This window comes from Xiphophorus maculatus, chromosome 18 (assembly GCF_002775205.1).
Source record: "Xiphophorus maculatus strain JP 163 A chromosome 18, X_maculatus-5.0-male, whole genome shotgun sequence".
NCBI lineage: Eukaryota > Metazoa > Chordata > Actinopteri > Cyprinodontiformes > Poeciliidae > Xiphophorus > Xiphophorus maculatus.
The window spans coordinates 14,644,897-14,667,107 of NC_036460.1; the positions used below are offsets into that span (position 1 = coordinate 14,644,897).

Sequence of the window (22,211 nt, forward strand, 5' to 3'; positions counted from 1 at the left end):
CAAGGAAACCATGGAGCTCCTGGGTCTACTATGTTGCAAATTGTGCATGTTAAATAAAAAAATAAAACAAACATCACACCATGAAGTCCTTAATAGCTTGTTTTTTCTGAAATATGATCTCTTGAATATGATTTACAGCATTTCTTAGCTATTGATCATAGATCTTCAAAAGCTCCATTTGTTACTAACCTCTCTAGAAGAACTTGTCAGAGCTACTGCATCTGTTTGATTTATATTCGCTCTATATGACAGCACATTTAGAAAGTCATTTCAAAGGAACCTATAAGTACATTCATAACCAAACTGTTTTCATTGACACACCAAAAACAAACAGGCAGAGCCAGTTTCTAAGTGATAAAAAGTTTATATGCAGCCGAGCAGCTCTTAAAAGTGTGAGCCAACTCAAAGACGTATTTCCTTGTACGGATGGCTAAAAAAATAAATAAAAAAGTTTTAAATGGCGGTTAACTGGAGCATAATAACAACAAGTCAAATTTAAATGACAGCTGTTTTATTCAGTGCATTTAAATACATAAACACACACTTGCATATACCAAAAATAATTTTATGGAGACCTAAAAAAATCAACAACACATCTTACCAGACAAGCATAATTTACATCTGAAAATACTGCACTTTTCATATGAACAAAGACAAATAAACTCTTGTATTTCAAATAGTGACTCCATAAAATGGTGAGTATTCGACAAGAGAGAGATTGATGGATACAGAGAAGTCACTAAGGGGCAACTGAAGACAGTGTTATGTTAATGCAGGTCTAACATACCGATTGGGGTACTCATGCAAAGCCTCCAGGCTGAAAATGTCTCTGAGATTTTAAATGTTCAACATTTGCTGTGTATTTATGGCTCAGGCTGTGATTTATTCCCTCAATGAATCATGACAGCTTAAGAGTCTTAGTGCCCTCGTAACTGAAAATCATCCTGACTCCCTTAGAAAAAGTACAGTTCAGGGGCTGACTTAAACATTTATACATAATAAGTATATTAATCTAATTCAAACAGCAGATAAAAATATGGTTTACATACGTACATAAAGTGTTTTTTTTTAGCTGTAAAATAAAAATATAAATGAAAACTTTACTGGCAGTAAAGAAACATTTGAGGCTCAAAGCTGTACAGTATAACTTAAACCTGCAGACTGAGGTTTCATTTGCTTGCCTGTAAAAATCTGTCCCCAAGTTTTGGCACTTGATTGAAAAAATATACTGTCTTTGATGGTTATATTACCAACAAATAAAAGCTTTCCTCTGAAACCAACAAGGCACATATTAACAGTTTTTGGCAGTTGGTTATTAATACAAAGACACATAGACTTAATATTATAAGGCAGTGTTGGATATCTGACAGCTTTGTAAGCTGAGAGGTGTGTGCAAGCTAGTTGAGCATTTGATATAGTCATCATGTTGTGATAAAAGCTTGACTGACCTGTTTTGGGTTTAACAAAATTACCCTCCTTTACAATATGAACCAAAACGGCTGTAAGATTATCAGTCCAATCAGTGTGTATTAGTGTTATGTTCTATAATACTTTTTCCAGTACACTAAAACATACATGGGTGCATTGGTACTGACTGGGCACCATCAAAGTGAATCCAGTCATCCTGCTAAAGCAAACGACTCTATACACCAAACAAGCTTTGTACACTGATCCTGAGGCACTATTTGTTTTCAGGTTGGCATTAGTCTTTGGTTGGTTTATTCTCGCTTAGCTGGCTAAGTGAGTTTCTGACATTAGGAGTGGCTGCTGCTCCTGCTCCGATCCCTCAATTGCTCTGCTTGGACTGTGAGTTTCTGAACTGAGATCCTGAGGTTCATCAGATGCCCTCCTCATCTGTTCCTCTTCCTCCATCTTCAGTCTTCGCTCTTCAGCCTCTATTTCCTCCGTGGTAGGAATGGAGTTCTTCTTTGGTCTTCCCTTGGGCTTGGTCGGGGCCTCATGACCTCCTTTGAGCACCTAGAAAAACACACAGACAGCATTAGTGGAGGGCTCCGGTAATAAATGGCAGCAGGAGTCAAAGGCAATGCTTGCTATTATAGTAATTAAGAGAAGACATATTGCTGCTTGCTTGGCCTTGTGCACTCATTCATCTTTAACGATTTCAGGTCTTTTTTTGTTCCCTGTGTTGTTGACCCTTCTACAAAAGTGTTTGCTCTTACCACAATCATCATCAGTCAAGGCTTAGCCTTTCCACACCTTCTCTTCCTGCCATATGGCTACCTATGACACGTTGCTCACATTATTAAAATGACCATAGTTATACTAAAAATAGATGCAATGCCTAACAGCAAATGATGCACTTTATTAATATCTATATTTATATCTATTTATATCTATATTTATATTGGAATGCATGTCACGTTACTGAAAATTTGAGCTGTGTTTTTATTGTTGCTTAGCGCTCCAACATTGTTTCCAGCGCATCTGATTTTATAAGATCAATAAATATCAAAATAAAATAAAACCAGACAGTGACACCATGTCAAAAGAAACATATCCTGTCCTCATGCAATAGCTGAGAAAACGTATACATCCATCATCCTGATGCACAATCAAAATGACTTTCATGATCAGCATTGCTAGGTATATTCAGAATAGGAGTATAATGACATTATATCCCAGTTGAAAATAAATATTTGTTGAATCACAATTATTTTGGCAGTTTACTGGGAAAAAATTCAAAATGTTCATTGATTGTACTAGGATATGCAAGTCTTACCATTTTCTTCCATTTCATACGTCTGTTTTGGTACCATGTTTTCACTTGAAGCTGTGTGAGACCCAGGGACTGAGCCAGGTCCAATCTGAAAAAAAAAAAAACAATTAAAACAAAATTAAATGCACATCAGGCTGATATTTGTTATACTTTTTGGACTTCTTAGGCAGAAAAAAATAAGCTAAAAAATTATGATAAACTTGACAAATAAAAAGGTATATTTTGGAAAAAACAGCTTAACATCATAATGATATGGTTAAATATTTCAGTATTTATAGAAGTTGCATTTTCTCTAACCCAAAGAAATATTGCTGGGTCTTTTCCTTAGCCCAAATTTAACCTCCTGTTTTGTTGGATCACTCCATATAGACTGTACAGTATAAGAGCTCACACTAACACTTGTTTTTGTTTTTTTTTAGTCTTGAGTCTAAAATTCTTTAGTTATCCAACACAGTACACACTACAAACAAAAGACACGTCTTAATGCTTGAACTGAGAGTAGAATGCATCCACCACATGTGGTGATGCATGACAAATTGTAATGTGTAACGCAAAACCTCAGGAAGGGACAGATATAGTTAACAAGGAGACCCTGTGTTACAGGAGAAGAAAGGTTATCAATTTTTAAGTGGGATTTCCTCTTTCCTGTTCCTCAAAAAGGCATTTAACAGTCAGATGAAAGGTTTTTCGATACTCTCAGGGAAGCCACCCAACTTTTACTTGATGTTGAAAGTGGAAACCAAGTCATGAAATAAAGGGCTAGCATAATTTAAAAAACAGCACCAAAGGAAGAAAAGAAAACTTTTTAAATTCATAAAACTATTTGGATTAAACCATGCATAAAGAATGTTTATCAAACATGGTTTTCAAACATAAACCAATGTAGAGCATGTCAATGTCAATAACTGGAGGTAAAGTACAAGCAACAGAAGACGAAGGAAAATATTTCTTCACAGTTATTGAAGGACTGAAACCATGCACTCAGAAACGATGTCAGTTACTCCTTTCTGGCAACTTCAAGGATTCTGTTTTATTCCATTTGCACGATTTTCACAAAGTGCTTTGCAAAATATGTTAATGAAAAATATTGACAATGGGAATGATGACAGGGTTGATGAGCAAACCCCATGATTCATAAAATCATTAAGGATGCAATGACAGGTAATTAAGTCTTTTTAGAAATATTTTTGATTTTGGTTACACTTGCCCTCACACATAGCTTGAGCTTACAACCGCAGAGGCTCCATGCCAAGAAAACAGAGGAAAAAAGCGAATGCATCTTTAGATCACAACAAACCCAAGTATGGAGCATGCCACACCTTTGATGTGAGATTTTAAAAAGGGGATTTTCTCTGCTGATGTTTTTGCTTCATCTGGGTATTTAATTAACTCCCAACACTGTGTTAGAGTCAGATATTTTGACAGAACACTAAAGTTTGGCATGGCCATTCATACGGATGGTTGGTTTGATCACTGAGCTGTGCTCTGCCTCGGGGCTTCTGCTTTAAGATGAGGTGTGGCGTCACTCCAGCAGCTACAGGCAAGTCAAAGTGTGATATATTCAATAATACATTGCAGGAGCTTTATTCAAAGAGAGGATGTGTGTGGAAAAACAGATGGTACACTTGCTATTTCCAAAATATGCAGATCTGTTTTTGAAAAGGATGTGGTCCGCCACATCATTAAAAATAACTTGCGATCCCTGCCTGAACAGAGCTACATTGCTGTTAACATTCTCCTTGCATATTAATGCACAGGACTATTTAGTGTCACCTCAGCTTTTTACATTTTTATTTGCTTTTATGAACCACTGATTAGAACCATGTATGTGAAATAAATAAAATTGTTGGATCTGGGGTGCACTTAAATGGTTTAAAATTCTTTCTGTGCAGGTGCAGGAAAGCTTTTTACAACATTTATGGCTTAATCCCATTCGTGATTAAAATGGAAAAGCAGCCTGCAGGCTAAATATAAATGTTAAGTGCATAACGTTACTGGAAAATATGCTCTAACCTCATGTCAGTCTTATGCTCCACAGCATGGAACAGAAGACACACATATTAACATATAGATTACTTCACCTCTATGTCCAAAAGTAAATACCCTTAATGTACACCTGCACAAGTTAAATGATTGGCAGTAAATCTGTGTAAAACATCACTGTTTGCTTGTGTTGGCCGCTGTCCCTCCTTTTTGCGAACAAGGAAGTGGAGCTTTTTTGCTGTTAAGGTGCTCAGGGTTAAAACGTTAACTCTTGTCCCAACTAGAATACTGAGGTAATACTCTGGCTCCGGTGGATTCATATTAAATGAGACAACCCCCACAGGACAAATCACAAATTATGTTGTTAAGTTAACTACAGTTTGATAAGTGCATTTACGGCTTTGTGAATGTCCTTGAGCAAGCGTGCCTGTTGAGAACTTTTGAAAATATGCTCTCGATCAAATAAAGTACACAGGTTGTCAAAATCTTTGCACTGAGTGATATTTATATTGCTTTGGTATCAAGCACATTAGGCTTGTTTAATACCTGTAGATCACTTTCAAATTGCCTTTTTATTTGAGTCCTTTTTTCCCATCTTTGGGCAAACAATCTTTTTGGTAGCTATGAGGTGTAGTCATAATAAATCATTTCTAGGCTGTTAGTTAATTATAAAAAAAAATGGTACTATACATCAACACTAATCTGACAATTTATGTGATAAACTTTACCAACCTATCAGGTGTGGACAAGTATTTCTGCTTCTGGAACTTCTTCTCGAGTCCCATCAACTGCAGCTCAGTGAAGATGGTGCGGCTGCGGCGGGGCTTCTTCAGGCGGGGCGTGCTGCTCTCTGTCTCTGATTCGCTGCTGATGCTGAGGGGCGTCTGACTGGGTGAGGGTTCAGACCCTCGTGGGAGCTGCGGGGACATGAGGGGCAGGTGCGAGGATACCGTGCCCGGGGAGGACGGTTGCGGCAGGTGGGGCTGCACATTGGGCGGCTGCCGCGTGATCACCGAGAGCAGCGGGTAGGAACGCAGTGTCGACGAACCTGGAATGGCACAGACATTGAGGGGGTTCAAAAACACATGGGAAAACGTGAATTTCAAGTTCAGCAATTACATGAAACATCCTTGTGGATAATTGTAACTTTTTAGCTGCCCCCCTCAGTCACCTTTTGATAGCGGCAATATTGACTGGCTGTAATTTTTCAGACAGCTTCATTGTGTCACTGCAAAAAGTACTTTGGAATTGACCTCTTGTATGTAGAGGGCTGTGATCCCATGACGCAGGCGCTGTTTTACACTCACTCAATGAACCTTTGAACCGAAAGGATGATTTTTCAAAGGTTGTTAAAAATGAAATAGTTTCCTAAGCACAAAATGAACACATTTACAGAATACCATATGTTTGTTGCAAGATCTAAAATATGATTTTAAATAAAATCTTTCATGTATTTACATTTTACCCTGTCTTGCATTATCTCCAGCTCTGTACAAAGTTCCATACAATTAACCTATAGCTCTATAAATGAGACCATATGAACTGCAGACACCAGAATCAATAAAATGTAACATTTGTCTGCAGCCCAGGCAGAAGGGATGGAGACCTGAAGGTTGCAGGGTAAAATTCGCATTAGCCTTTTCATGTTTTTTTGGCATAAACTCACATAGGACAAACTAGGAAATCTAAGAAAAATATAGAGTACTACATAAAACTTAAAAGTTGGATGTTTGATTTCTCTTGACACACACAGTGTCCGTTGAAGACCTGGACTTTGTGTTCTATCGTTGGTTTTTCTCACTTGCAGTGCTTCTAAAGAGTTTTGTCTCTCAACTCAGAGAAAGAAAACTCTTTCAAGAAAAACTAAATAAAAAACATTTCTTAAGCAGTGATCAATGAGCGCATAGGTTTGAAACCATCACTTGCTTCAGAAATTCAGAGTAAATTCTATTTAAGGTACTTATCAGTAACGAGAAAGAAAATGACTGCATGCAGGTAGCCACAGTTACCCTGCTTACAGAGAAACACACACACACACACACACACAGATCAGACACTGCCTTAGGCTCATCATGACATCATGGTAAAGCGCTGAGGTCACCACTAACCCTTCAATGTTAGATTGCTGGTTTGCAACAAGCCTGAACAAGAAGTCGCCTTTTCACGCCTTGTCTGTTCTTGCATGGTGTTTCTGCCTTCCCATTTATGTTGTCACTCTTTCTCTCTCCATAAGTCAAATCCATGTTTATGTTACTGATAAATCATCTGACTAAAACGTTTGCACTCATTTGTAAGGGAGAAATTTTTTAACATTGACATTTAGCGAACTGTAATTCATGGAATGGAAGGCTCCACGTTGACTCATGTCTACCTGGAGGAAGAGCTGCGCTTTGTGTTTTTTTTTTGTCCTCACACTTCGGAAGACATCTCCTGTCAGTAAAGAGCTCGAGGATGCCTCTGGACAACCCCACCCCACCCCGTTCCCACCCACCCCATCACAAGAACACTGAGACCACAGGGAGAAATGTCAGTACTCGTGGTGACTTTCCACTGACGGCAAGGCCAGCTCAGTGACATGCTGCTGACAAGCGTTGGTGTCCTGTCAATAGTCTACAAATAAACTGTTTGAGGAGCTGCAGGAACGCAACTCTGCCCCCTGCAAAGGCACATGGATCCTTCTGATAATCACAGTTGGAATGCAAGAACTGGAACAAGTGCTTATAGTAACCATTACAGAAGGCTGCTAATAATAGCTTAAGAAGAGCAGCTAGTTAAGCATTACTATAAAAGCCAGGTGCTTCTTCATTAAAAAAATTGCTTGTAATGTTGTTATTCAGAAGATCTAGTCATTAGCAATGATATGAAAATGATAGGTTGCTCACCTAAAGATGGCTCTTTCCTCAACACATTGTGCACACAGGTCAAACAGAAATCAGCCTGTAGCTTAAACCACTTTCAGATCTGATTAATTGCTCATTTCTTTTAGGCAGGGAAAGATCTAATGGCAACAATAAATGGTCTAATGGCAGGGAGCTGACAGCCTGTCAAACATTATCCTCAACTGAAGATGGAAGAGTGTGTCTTTGTGTGTGTGAGCGCATACTCGCCTACATGTTGACATGGGCGTTATCGGCCTCCTCGAGTCAACTTTATCCCTAATGGGTGGGTTTATTGTCTGTGGCGGATTAAGCCTTAAGATGGGATGAAACTTCTTTTTTGCTCTCTTGGGCTCCGTGTAAGCTCTGTCCAAGCCAGCTATGCACTGTGCTCTGTGCACTCCTGCTCTTTATGTATATTTGTCATTATGCTGTCAGGTGAGATTACACACAGTTGATCTTAAGCTCTCTCACCTCTGCCAGAAAACACCACTAAGCACTCTCTGCCCTGGCTCCTGCTGATAGATGGGCCTCCAAATGAAATATCATAACCTGCCAATAGATTGTTTGCTGTTAAGTCTCCAGGTCAGGCCTTAATATCTCTGATTCATAGGCAGCTAGTGGAGAACTTTGGGGCTTAGGGTCCTGGGGTCTCCAAGAGAACTTGGAACCATGCAACAGGTTGACAAATGTACACATACAAGGAGAAATGTAGATAGTCTGAAAATTACATTGACAGAGCTCTAATTTGAAGTAGTATGAGCAAATACAATTGTCATAAAAAGAGACGGAGATTTTTTTTTTTTTTTTTACAAAAATACAATGATTTAAAGAATAGTACAAAAACAAATCAAAACTACTGTCACCAGATGGCAAAAATAAAGCTGGGATCCACACACAAAAAAACCAAGTTCTTTGACTTTAGTAAGTATGCTAGATTCCGGCATCGATTCTGAAGCCTTTTCATCCTGTCTCACTGACCTTTTTTCTTCGGAATACAACTTAGATTAGATATGATGAACATCAGTCAGGGGGAACACTCCAGCTACAAGCTTTTTAATCTTATCTTTGATCCAAAAATTTACTCAGCCATTGTGAATGCTAATGTGGATGCAAATGGTAATGGGAATAATAATCAGCTTTAACGATTTTGGTACCAATTTCTTTACATTCCTTTAAGAAGTTCTGTATTTGATTGCTTTCACGCTGTATTCTGCTGTTATCTCTTCACATCCAGTGTAATGCGTGGTAAGCATTCTACGAAGGGCATCAACAAACCAGACGACTTTGTAACTTGATGGATTCCAAGTGTTCACGCATCCTCTTTCTACCATGCACATCGTTCTTTACGTGGTAATTTATAACTTACTTTGAATGATTTTTCACAAGCAGTCAAAGTTTGCGTTGCAGAATGATCTGCAAATATATGCAGTGTTCTCAACATACAGATCAGAGATTTTTTGCGGCAGTGTAAATTACAAATAAAACCCTCTGATGAATAATTAAGAATGAAACAAATAGAGAAAAGCACAATTGACCTACTGTGATCACATTAGCCCTTTTTAGCAATACTTTTTTTTTATGAATTACTCCCACCTGTGGTTTTTGAGTTTGATTTAAACAGGGGTATATTTTCAGTTAAATAATTAAAAATGAAGAGAAAAACAAATTTTAAAACTGCTAGGTTGTCTCATTTAGGACAAACTGCACGAGACATGATTTGCACCGATTTTGAAAGCAAGTCTGGCCATGTGTTTCAAGATAATTTAAGCATTTCTGCTGCTGCGTCAATAGCTTGGAAACAAATAAAAACAAATAACTTTTCTTGAATTCACTATAAACTTATGCAGAAAAAATTGAGAGGAAAATAAAGAGTTTCTTGCCTGATTATTTTAGTCCTGTGCTAGTCAGTCCAATGAGTTTTTATGTTATGAAGTGACTAATGCAATCAGGCAATAGTCGGTTTATTTCAAAGTGGGTTTGGCACGGAGAATACAAACGTGGGGTTAGAGGCATTTTAGCTTCGAGTAGATCACAGTCAGGTTTTATGAATAGAGCAGAATAGAAGAACAAAAATAACCTTCATTGTCCCACAGGGGGGAAATTCAGGTGTAACAGCAGCAACTCAAGTGAAGCCCGTGGGTGACTTTATAAGCAAATGTTTTTGCTTACAAAGTAGACCTGTGTGTGTTAAGAGACAAGGACGATGGAAGAAAGATACTGTACCTCACAAAGGATCGCTAGATTGATAGGTGAGAAACACATTATGGACGATGCAAAACTTCTCTTGTTATCAACGTCTGTGGACAACATTACTGGCATGACTGTCTTTCAGCGGCCTCCGCTGGCAGCAGCATGAAATAACATCTTTTTTTTTTTTAATGAAGTCAACTTTTCCTGTCATGCAGAGGCCATTCACCTCTCTTTGGTCCCAAAGGGTGCTAAAAAGGTTACGAGCTTCTATATCGAGCATTAGAAGTCATTGATGCTGGGGACTGTACTGTGCCTCACACGCCCCTGCAGCTACAAATAAGCGGTGCGCAGAGTGTTCTGATATGTGGCGGCGGGTTACTTTATACATCTGAAGAGAGGGGGTGCCGAAGCCCAGTCAGTCACAGTGCCCTCAAGCATTACCAAGCTATATCAGACGGATGAGCGAATTACTGCTCCCTATTTATATTCAGCGACAGCGCTGTCATCATCAGATTGCTATTATTTCAGACTTTAGAGCAATTATGTTAATGAATAGTAGAAAAAAGGCTGAGTGTATTTGCATTTTCTAAACAATATCCAATAAAATTATATCTATCTATCTATCTATCTATCTATCTATCTATCTATCTATCTATCTATCTATCTATCTATCTATCTATCTATCTATCTATCTATCTATCTATCTATCTATCTATCTATCTATCTATCTATCTATCTATCTATCTATCTATCTATCTATCTATCTATCTATCTATCTATCTATCTATCTGAATGTAATTTTTAAAGGATACATTATCAGACGAAAAACAAGAACAACAACATGAGTAACAAAGAATTTTATCTGATTTCATTCAAGTGTCAGTGCTCTGCAGGTGCTTCTCACACTGACTTGCACGTTTCCTGCGAACATCTTTGCATCGAGTCACGTACGCAACATATCAGCGTCCAACAGCAGACCATCCATCTATGCGTAAAATGTCCCAAACTCATTACGGATGGCCTTTGAGCTTGACACAACAGTCATACTAATCAAAGCAAACACAATCTGGTAGATCAAAGGTTACAGCGTTGGGGTTAAGATTTTTTTTTTTTTTTTTTACTTGACCTGCGCTCTGCGTTTCTGTCTCATTGCCTCCTTAGGTGACTTTTTTTTTTCCAGCTACGCCGCTTATCAGTTGGGCCATCTATCATTTGCGCTCAACAAAGAGCCCTCAAGCATCACTGACGCTGTCTGACTCTACCGCTTGTCTTTGATTTACAGCGTTGAACGCTTTGTGGAGATAAGCGGAGAGTGAGGAAATCTCTGGGGAAGAGTTTAAGAAAAACAATAAATTATCCGTGAAAATGGTTAGTTCAGCAATAAAACAATTATGCAAGCGCATAATTGTGAAATAATGAATTTAGCAAATGGTGCATATAATCGTTTAATTGAAATAAAAAAATAATTTGTAGATACAGCCGTACGCGCACAAAGAATAGTGAAAAAAAAAAGATAAAATAAAAACGCCTCAATTAATTTAGTTAGGCCAGCGGTACAATCAACAACACCCACTTTATTGCATTTTGATCTAGTTTCATCCGTCTCATTCAGACAAAATTGAACGTGACAATCCACGCAAGGTACAAATTGTATAACTTTAGTTTGCGATAAACTGCAACTATAAAAGTTCAAGATATGAGTTTCCATGCTTTAAGAAAACATTATTTGCAGTCGAGCAATTACTGGACGTAAGTCGGTTTACCTGAACATGAATGAAGAGGCTTTGGTCGAACGATGAGAGAAGGACACATGGAGTACAGAGAAAGTTTCTCAAAGTAATCACAAGTTTCTCTGGAGAGGATCTCGTCAATCATGAAAGTCTTGTAGCGCCTCCTGGCCGCCTTCAGCTGCCCGGGGGAGGAGAGCCTCAGCTCGGCTTGACAGTGCATGGTGTGTCCCCTGTGCGCTCTCTTTGCTGGTACACAACTTAATCTAAGTATGTTTGAGCCTGTGGGTTTAAACGGCAGGAAGAAATGCGAGTGCCGAAGTTCATGCGTTCAGAGAAGTCATTATCTATGTCTGAAAATGCGGCTTTTGCTCTTCTTCCCTGAATGAGTGGCGGCGAAGATCCGCAGCTTTCAACTTGAGCTGCGCAGGACGCCTCGGTGGTAATGCGCTGCGCTCACACCCTCTGCTATATAAACCATCCGTGTACTCATCTCAATGCTCCTATTCTCTCTCTCTCTCTTCCTTCTCTCTCTCTCTCTTACACATACATACACAAGGACACATCCCAAACACTTCCACCTCCCTCTCTACATATACACTTAACAATATCGAGTGCATTATAACGTAAGCACAAACGATATTTCCTATAAACTAATGTTTTTGACAAAGTGATCGAAAATAAAACGTTCAAAGGTGAAGGAAATATAAGTCATTTTCAATAAACGTGAATTTCCAGAATTTCCTGCCACTTCTAATAAAAGCGTTGTTTGTCTTGTTCCAAGTCTGAATATAATTAATTTACATAATTAATTAGTCTATTTTTTTTTTACATTATCGAATATATAATTTATAAATGAGTTAAGTTAGGTCAGTTTTCAAGTATCCACATCTGATAAAATATTGTTACTTTTTGACTGTTTTCTTGTGATTCTTTAATTTAATTAATTCTTTCTCTCTTTCTTTCGTTCACCGTTATTATGCAGTTATTAAAAACATTTGTTGAAAAATAATGTTAACCAATAATAGAGATAAAATAAGAATTATATTATTGTTATTATTTCTGTTCGTGTTATTTTTATAATTACCAATTGATCCACTACCCCTTTAAGCCTACTTCCCAATGATCTCACCACGGAAATTGCGGCAGGTGTAATTTATTATCAATCAATAATTGCGCGCGCATCTGAACGAACCCGACCTTATCTTTCTTAAACCTTTAAAATATTTCCCTTTTCTTTTTTTTTCTTTTAAAGTAGGTTGTGCTAAATAAGTTGTATATATATATTTCGCCGAAGTGAAATATATATAACACTTCTAATAATAACAACAACAACAATAACTATAACAATGGTAGAAATAATAATAAAATATTATTAACAAAAATAATAATTTCATCATCGTAATCATTTTATGCCTAAGCCTAAAAATGTGTCTAGACTTGAAAGTGGCTGTCCGAAAGGAGAATAATTTCTCCCTCAAATTACCGATAAAGATGCTTGTAGACTTCGCGGTTTGGTTTTGAGAGGACAAAATATTACTTGATCAAAACGACTTAATACATAATTAATGGCACGAGTCCTTAAGATAAAGAGAAAAATAAACAATGCAAATTTAAAAGCGTGCTAGCAAAATAAAATATATGGAATAAAAAAAATACGGAAGTTTTTTTGTTTTTGTTTTTTTTTCCCTCATGAGTATTTTGGTCAACAATTCAAGCTCAATTATCTGTGACAATGCATTAACCCCTTGGTACAGGAAGCACTGTTTGAAGGAATCCTGTCACTTGTTATCTGCGTTGCAAAGGCAGTGAGCGGATAGCTTTCCGGGGGTGTTTAGAAGTGGGATCATTTCAGGAGCCACGCTTCTATTCAGGTCCGAACAGCAGCGGCTGCCGAGTGGCCCCCTAATCTTATTCAGCCTTTCCAGGGCTGGAGACGCCATGTAGATCAACCAATTAGAAGAGTTATGCCACAGTCAGAAGCGTAATATGGATCTTCCTGGTAGGCCTACCGACACCGGAGAGAGGATACTCTCTATTGGAGCAATTTGGGAGTATCAGGATGCAATCGGATACTAGAGCAGATTAGAAGGAAGGTAGAGGGAAAACATACTACACAGCCTTTTGGAGTGTTGAAAGCGCATAAAAAAAGAAAAAGGTTTTAATATTGAGACAGCAAAATGAAAACTGTCGGGCAGACTTCGTTCAGATTTGATTATCAGCTAGTTTTAAGCAACAGGTCTGAGGCAAAAGGCAGATTGCAACATGAAGCCCCATGTTTCCAAGTGTTGCTAAATTTGGGATGGGAGTGAAGCCAGACATTTTCCCCATCCGTAAACGCCCAAAACCTGTGCCATTTTTTAAAGCGTGTTGAGAAAAGTGGACGGGACACTGCTTAGGAAGAAATAAACCTGGCACTAACCCCGTGTTGTCAAGTTGAAAGAATGGGAGTCTGATTCACGTTAAGACTTGAAAGCATCATAAATAGAAAGGTCAAACGTTGGAGCTGATCATGTAGCTTGGTTATATTTAACTTCTTAATTGATTCAATAAATGGATGTGTGTGGCGCCACCTGTAGATTACTTCAGAACCCGCTGTACAAGCATATTAGTTACACTTGGTCCATTTATAGGTGCAGATAAGGCCATGTGTGCCTGCATTACAGCGTGTAAGCGTCAACATACAATATCCTCTATACACCATGAGCTGTAAATAGCCTTTATGAACAACAACAAAGACTCAAAGGCATGTGTTGAAGCCAGATGAATAACAATACAGCAGTCAAGTGAAAAGAGCTTTATAGAGAAAAGGTTCACTTTAAAACATGTTTTACAGATTGGAGTTTAAAAAAAATAAAACCCACAGAAAAGTAAAATAAAGCCCCTTTTGCTGGAAAGAGCAAGGTTGATCTAAAAATTAAAAAAGTTGGTGCCCTGTGTTTGTTTCAATGTTGCTGGTGGAATTTATAGCTAAAGTTGATGTTCTTTTCAGCAAAAGTACCTGAAAATCTGTTTACATTGTTAGGAGCACCATTTAAGCACAATTGCATAACACAAATCTGTTATAAGTATCATACATTTTTGAAGTCATTTTTTATCTTTTTTGTCATTCAAGATTGTTGTAACTGCTTCTGCAACATTACAATCACTTTCAGAATGTCCAGAACAGCCGAGAACAAAACTGTCACATCAAAGAAAAATGTTCAAATTTAAAAAGACCTTTAAAAAGAGGCCTTAAAGGCATGAGTTATTAAATCCTCAAATTGGTGAGATCATTTACAAACGACCTGAGTATATACACAATGATTTTTAACCTAATTCAGATTTTCTTAAAAGAAATATCCACAAAAAATGTGAAGAACTGATTGTTCTTTTTCCTTTCACAAAGATGTAACTCAGTAATGTCGCCATCTGTGAACGTACTCTTTGAGGCCACGATTGCCAGCCCGTTCATCACGACTGTTTCCACCTCGGCTGTCGTGGTGTCGGTTGCCACCACTCCTGTCATTCTGGTGGTGGTAGTTCTCCCGGCTGTGGCTGTGCTGCTGATGACGACCAGAGCCGTGCTCATCCCCGTGGCGCTGGCTTCTCCCGCCGCTGTTCATCTGGGTTCGATCATGCCTGTAGTGATCGTTGTCCTGCTGCCTCAACTCCCCTCTGCCAGAATTTCCAGCAGCGGGCGACTGCCGGTGGAAAGATTTGGCAAAAGTGCCGTTAAGCTGCTCGAGCTGCTGCATATGGAGCTGCCACATGTTGTTCCTCTGTGGATGTAGAAAAGGACAGGTAGCGAGGCGTGAGATTTTTTTTGTTTTTTGAGTTTTTACTTTGTAGGCCAAGAAATAGTGTTACCATGGCATGCTTCGGGAGATGGTCAGGCGATGAAAATGACCTCTGCATTTGGTGTGGAGGCATGTATGGAGGAGAACTAAACTGGATTGGCATCCTGTAAGGGAATAAAAAAAAAATACATTGAAAAATGTTACATTTATTAAAAAGTTTGTACCAAAACCCTTGTTTCGCATATTTTCATTTACATCACCACCACTCTTAAACAGAAAAAATTTCAGTAGTGCACAAATGCAAGATTTGAAAGATATTGTTTGAAAGATATTTCAAACAAACTTTAGCTTCTTTATACAGGAAAGAACAACTTTTTTCCTTAAGAGCAAGATCTTGGTGAGTGTTTGTACATTTGTATCGGTGAAGTTCAGTTTGGTCCACACTTACATCTTCAATGGGTTATTCTTTTAAACTAATCAATACAAAGGATGAAAGCTTCACAATTTACACAACATGCTAAGTTATGTCTGTACACTGATTCTGTTTTCATTTCACTTTTGTAGCAAACAAATTTATTTTCTGCAAGTTCTGTGCTAGACGTAGTGGTTTCGAAAGAAAGTGAAAATGAAATAATTAAAATATTACCATTTATGAATCACAGAACATGTACCTAACTTTTAAGAAATTGTTTTTCTAAACTCATTAAGGTTCACCAAAGACCATGCTGTTTCTAAGAATTTGGTTAACGGGGGAAAGAAACACATTGACAAGTGGTCAGGAAAAAATACAAAATAAAATAAAAAATCAAGGGAAAACTTCCAAATGAATCAATACTTGACATATGTCTGCTGATATTTACTGAGAAAAATTTAAAATCTGTGCACACATTTTCCCCAGTAAAAGAAAGGAAATTGTTTAAATAGCAGAAAAAGAGGAAATTTATTATTTTAGCCTGCTATGTTTTTTTTAATCATAAATGCTTCCAGAGTTATTGTTGAAAAACAGAATAAGTTGGAACAAATTAACCTGTAACTGAACTAACTGGAGTAACTAAAGCTAGTTAGTTACTTAAACTTGCTGTACTCTTTAAAAAAAAAAAAATGCACACACTGCCAAGTACAGGGTACTGGTTGCATTGGTATGTATTTTTAGTTAGAAGCACAGCTACTAAATTTACATGCTTTTTTGCAGTATAACATATTTAAAAAAAGTCATTTTCATGACTTGCCATTCAAATTGACAGCAAAGATAATAATATGGATAACAGTGAATGTGAATGTCTGGTTTTACCTGAATTTTTTCACATAAAACTGCAAATAACATGGCAGTGTTTAAAGTATTGATTACAAGTATTGATATTAATCATCTGTTGCAGAACAAACTGTGATTTCTTCCCTTGTAATAAATAGACAAGAGTGGATATTTTTGGCTGTAAGCACATAAATAAAAAAAAAAAAAAATTCTAGTCAGTCTTTATCAAAGGTACAACATAGGTAATAGATGCAAGTGACTGAACACAAAGAGGAAGGAAGAAACTGCTCAATATGCGTACATGTCTATGTACTCATGTACTTATGACACATCAGCAGCGCTGGCTCAGTTACTGTTCCACTCTTAAGAGTGCAAAAAGGCAAGTATGATCAACGGGCCTGGATATGTTCTTTCCTTGGCTATTCTATCGAGTCACTGGACTTAATCAAGAAAGATATCACACATTGCACAGCATAACTACTAGAAATAAAAGGCGAAAATGAGTGCAGAAAGTTACTGTTTAATGTCCACCATAAATTTCTTGCAAAACGTTTTAGGATGTTTCTCAGTAGATCTCAGAACTCAAAGCATCTATGCAGTCAATTAATTAAAAAAAAAAGATTAAAAGCAGAGTTTCTACAGGTTTCACCAACTCAAACTGATGATTTGATGTTCATGTGAAGAGCAAACTGTTTTCATAATTGTACATTTTGTTTTATGCAAACGACTCTGCAGTAGAGTTTAGATTTACAGCCTACGTCCAACCTTATATTCGGGCTGAAACTTGTCAAAACCGTATCCTTGATGTTCGGGCAGGTCTTCTGTGGTGCATTTTTAATAAGCCTACAATAACATACAGCACAGTGAAAACTAGACAAAACAAGAATGCATGTTGTCCTTATTGTTGTATTAATCTATTTATTAAAGTCTAAATAGATGAGCATAGGTCTGTCACGATAACAAACTTTGTTGAGCAATTAATTGTCTCAAAAATTATTGCAATAAACAATAATATTGTTTGAAGACCTTTTTACACTGATTTAATTGGAATGCATGTGATTTCCTGCCAAAGATAGATACGCTTTATTTTCAAAAGAACACTTAACACTGGAACTGATAAACAAAACAACCAAAAACAAAAATAAAATTGATTCTCCGTCTCCATTAACAAAAAATGTACTTAAAATCTAAACAACATAAAGCCAAAGTGGAAATAAATACTTCAACCAAAAGAGTGCAGATTATGAAGTCTGTATACTATATTGCCCTTCAGTAATCATTAGATTTAAATAGAAAAGATGGGCACATCCGGCTTCTTGATGCAATAGTTCACACTACACGATTTTTTGCCCCAATTTCCCCCTTACGACAATCTTAGAACGCTCGGCGTTCTAAGATTGTCGCTTGCGATTTCGTAACCGATCATCCTGTAGTGTGTGGCGTGTTATGGTAGATCGTGAGATCGGATCTAAATCAGCGGTTTTCCCCGACTGGGAGCATTAGCCTGTTGAATGTGACAGGTAGCCGATCAGAAAGCGCAGAATCCCCTCTGTGTTTTCTGAGGGGAAATTATGGTGGGGAATCCCAAACAGCTGCGCAACCCAAAGTCCAGCAGACATTGGAGATGATATGTGGAAACAACATTAATGTTTATTCAACAATTTGTGCAAAAAATATGGAAATGACAAGGGGAGGAGTTGGAGCAAAATTGCTACCGCAGTTGATAAACACGGTAACTTTTCAGCTGTTCGTTAACGTGACGTAAATAGGTTATAATGATTTTCATTCAGTCAGGACTGACACTAGCCACATGCATTGCAGGTATTGTAGATTGTAGTAAAGCATTGATTAATGGCTGGTTTTAAAATTAGTTAACTGGACTTGTAGCCATTATTTTGTGCCCATTATTGGACACCACACGGCAGGAACGAACCCGATCAAACCCTTATACCTAGGATTTCTGTCGGCTAATGTGCGGTCTCTCATGTTTTGAAAATGGGCCAACAACTCTAAGATCGTGTAGTGAGAGCTTGGCCTTACACTAAAGAAATGAGGAAGAGAAGGGTCAGTGGAGAGCACCGGAGTTGAGCCTTTTTTCATTTAGTGTCATCAACAGAAAAAGTAAAAGGCCAGAAGAAACGATAAAACCGATAATTAAAATGAAGTCAATAGTTTTAATTTATTGTGCGATTAATTGATTTATTGTTTATTGCGACAGGCCTAGATGAGTAGGTAATTTACTCTGATGAAGAAAGAAAGAATGTAAGGTGTACAAGTTAATTAGACTGGAACAAGCACAGCGGACTAGCCCTGCCCTGCTAAGCTCCCATCAATCACTCATCCCAAAAGATTTGCTATTGACTCACCCTGTGGTTACAACATGTGACAAAATGGAGCTGGAAAATGTCAAACAAAAGCTAAAAATTAAAGAAGTTACACGACTAAACCAACAGAATGCAAAGTCAGAGGCCTGGAAGTATTTTAAACTGGTTCTTGGCTTCACTGAGTGCACCAAATGTGTTGCTTTTCACTCCTACGTCAGGTTTACTTTGGGCTGGAACCTCTAATTGAAGTCAATTAGGGTTGGATCAAGCTCAGACACAATATCTATGGGCCTGGGCCTGGGATTCTTTAGGCCCAGTCTAAACTTTACTCTGCAGTAGGAGACACCACAGTCCCCGGTGATCCTCTTAAGCATCCTCGCCTCCATCTTTAAATCAGGAGTACTTGCTGGTAATTTAACAACCAGTGTATTAATTCCCTGTATTTGTTTTATTTTAATAAGAGGGGTGGGGGCATAATATATAGGGCACTTATGTATTCTTACCTTTGGCCATGAGGATTTGGGGTATTTGCAGGACTAGAATTCTGGGAGTTTCCTGGACTGCTATGACTGCTACCTATGAAAAAAAGTGTTTTTTAAAAAATGAAATGTTACATTCTAGGTTTATATTTTAGATTTATCCCAAAATGTTTTGTGCTGATTTATATTTAAGTAACAGAAAAAAATAATCTGTATAACCTTCTGTGTATATTAGTTTAAAAAAAAAAATATGTTTATGCTTACCAGTACCAACAACATATAATATGTTGCTAAACTTTGGTTATTCATTTGAGAAAAAAAGTTTTATTTACAGAGCATTACTTCTTACCATGCAGTGAAAATCTGCATAAAAATCACGATAGCAGCGCTCTCATTCAGTAGGAGCATTAATGCAATTAGTGAACATCGTTTCAAGCATTCCTAGCCTAAATTTAATTCCCCACATGTTAGAAGGCATAAAAGCCTCCTCAGGAGAGAGGCTTTAAGGGCAAAATTAAGAGATTAATCTCTGTTATGGAATATTAGCACACTAAAAATATCAGATTAATTATATGTTTTAACGCGCTCACATTGACAAGCCTAAAATATATCTATATATGACAAAATATTAGCACTTCTGCTGGTTTCTATCCATTTCAGGGACCTTTAAGGGTTTCCATTAATTAATTAATAAATGGGTACCAGCAATTTTGTCCATGAGTGTATGATATATTGAATAATTAAAAATGTTACATTGCATTTTGTATTATTATTTCTACAATAAATGAAACTGATGTTTGTTCTCCAATTTAGCAAATAGAAACAATTTTCATAATACTAATTAATCTAAAACAAGTTTATTTCAGACAGCGAGAAAAAAAGAAGCATTCTTACTAAGTGAATTTACACAAATGTACATATTTTTATTCATATGCACAGACATATGTTCTGGTAATATTGTAACATCCCATGTAACCTCACATCTCTGCGAAAATCAAAGATATTGAAATGTAACTATTTGCAATTTTTATTAACTAACTTAAAATGTAAAATCATTTTCTAAGCAAGTTGTTTAAACTCCATCTATTGATAATGTAACTTGATGCAAATATCTACAGATTAATTCTAATTTGTTGTCACATTATTTACAATGACTGAGATGTTAAACGAATCTCTTAAAAACAACTGATTTCTCACCCGTTCTGAACTGGACTTGGATGGTTTTCCCATACAGCGATGTCCCATTTAGAAGTTGCATGGCATAAGGCGCGGACACCTCATGTTTATAAACTGCAAAGCCAAATGTCTTCTGTTTCCCATCCGAATCTTTAGGGATTTTAGTTCGGATGAGAGGTCCACCCTGCAAACACAACCACTTTCTGTCACAAACAAGGCTGCAAAAACTTATAAATTTCACGCTAACAGAATAGCTTTAGTGTACAGAATAAAAATGTAAAAAAAAAAAAAAGAAAACTTAAAGAAAGCTTAAGATAAGATCATGTTCGTAAATTACAACTCTGGCCTGTCTGTCCTCAAACATTTTCTCGGGATTAGCATTAGCCTGCCGTTACAAACAAACAGGACATCTGCTAGCTTGTGGCTAACAACAGCAGCACCTGTAAAAACAGCTCGAACAGCAGTTCCTCCGTAACTCTGGTGTCTAAGTTTCTTATGAAGAGAGTGCGATCCGCTTCGTCTTCTATACCCATCGTATTTGAGGTGCTAGTGAAACTTTTTAGTGAAACAAAGAAACAAACACAGACACTAGCATGAAAAACACCGTGGCATTCAAAAGTAAGCACCTCTGTTTTCTTCTTCCTGAGCCTTCTTCATTACGGAAGCATTACTGCCACCAACTGGTAAGGAGTGTGTACAACATGACAAATAAAATAAAATAAAATAAATATATTTTATTTATATATTATTCATATTTTAAGCATTACTTTTAATTTGTTCAGTTTAGAGTTTCAAGTGTTACTTGTTAAAACTGATTTTAGATGCACTCTTACATGTAGAGTTTAAAATAAACATATTTCCACTACGTCTTTCCACTGTTGATGTGAGAAGTTGCCATTCTGAAAGCAAAATCAGCCTTCCACATAATAAATTTGGGTATTCTGAATTGTTTTCATTTTTTCAGTGGGGAATCCGACTTCAGAGGGCGTTCCAGTTAATTTTTTCTAACTGGGAAGTTGGAATTTCCCAGTTCTGAGTACAACTACAAAGCAGCATAATCCATAATCAGTATCTGAGGGAGGATTCTCCCAGACACGCAGAACAAACTTAGAGAAACCTTAAATCCGTGGCTTCCATAGACTGTACTTACTCCACAGATGCAGGGGTATATGAAAGACTGCCACACCTGTTTAAAAGCAAAACAAATCAGTTATTATTAAATTTATTATTTATTAAGTGGAAGGCTGATTTTGAAAGCAAAATCATAAATGTGGTAATAAATGTGGGTATTCTGAATTGTTTTCATTTTTTTCAGTGGGGAATCCGACTTCAGAGGGCGTTCCAGTTAATTTTTCTGACTGGGAAGTTGGAATTTCCCAGTTCTGAGTACAACTAGAAACAGCATAATCCTTCCCTATACTACCCCTTGAGCCTAAAGCAAACCGACATGCATACCACTGTTTAGTGCACTGGAGTGTGTAATGTAAAACCTGTGTGTCAACACACAATGTTTTAAAGGGACAGTATTATGTATTTTCCACGGACATAGTATCGGTTTATAGCAAAATTAATGTTGCTTTTAGTTGCTATTAATAAAGCTCTATATATCAAATATGACTTAAAAGAAATTTGACTTCACAGTTTCATGCCCTGAAATTGGACCTTTATCAATTAACGAAGCTCTT

General features: G+C 37.3%; 2 protein-coding genes across 2 annotated transcripts; both read right to left on the minus strand.

The window, feature by feature from the left end:
* Window positions 1–494: 494 nt before the first annotated feature.
* Window positions 495–12,001, minus strand: barx2 (BARX homeobox 2). The gene is made up of 4 exons (XM_005808306.3): window positions 11,553–12,001; window positions 5,453–5,768; window positions 2,741–2,825; window positions 495–1,977 (listed from the first exon to the last, which is right to left on the minus strand). Exons 1-4 carry the CDS (start codon window positions 11,737–11,739, stop codon window positions 1,729–1,731), a joined length of 837 nt encoding a protein of 278 aa, XP_005808363.1. The 5' UTR covers window positions 11,740–12,001; the 3' UTR covers window positions 495–1,728.
* A 2,297-nt stretch (window positions 12,002–14,298) lies between these two features.
* Window positions 14,299–21,163, minus strand: LOC102231096 (RNA-binding protein 7-like). Its single transcript, XM_005808307.3, has 5 exons — window positions 20,967–21,163; window positions 20,548–20,710; window positions 19,375–19,447; window positions 15,366–15,459; window positions 14,299–15,277 (listed from the first exon to the last, which is right to left on the minus strand). The coding sequence occupies exons 1-5, from the start codon at window positions 21,057–21,059 to the stop codon at window positions 14,912–14,914; spliced, it is 789 nt and encodes a 262-aa protein (XP_005808364.1). The 5' UTR covers window positions 21,060–21,163; the 3' UTR covers window positions 14,299–14,911.
* Between the last annotated feature and the right edge of the window lie 1,048 nt (window positions 21,164–22,211).

Bases quoted from the DNA above. Each gene is read 5' to 3' on its own strand.
- LOC102231096 (XM_005808307.3), bottom strand. From the start codon at position 21,059: ATGGGTATAGAAGACGAAGCGGATCGCACTCTCTTCATAAGAAACTTA. The intron at 19,448-20,547 runs GTGAGAAATCAG...TTTTTTTCATAG, and splicing joins CCAAGTCCAGTTCAGAACGG to GTAGCAGTCATAGCAGTCCA. The intron at 15,278-15,365 runs GTAACACTATTT...CTACATCCACAG, and splicing joins ATCTCCCGAAGCATGCCATG to AGGAACAACATGTGGCAGCT.
- barx2 (XM_005808306.3), bottom strand. From the start codon at position 11,739: ATGCACTGTCAAGCCGAGCTGAGGCTCTCCTCCCCCGGGCAGCTGAAG. The intron at 5,769-11,552 runs GTAAACCGACTT...GTGCCATTCCAG, and splicing joins GCCTCTTCATTCATGTTCAG to GTTCGTCGACACTGCGTTCC. The intron at 2,826-5,452 runs GTTGGTAAAGTT...TTTTTTTTTCAG, and splicing joins TACTTGTCCACACCTGATAG to ATTGGACCTGGCTCAGTCCC.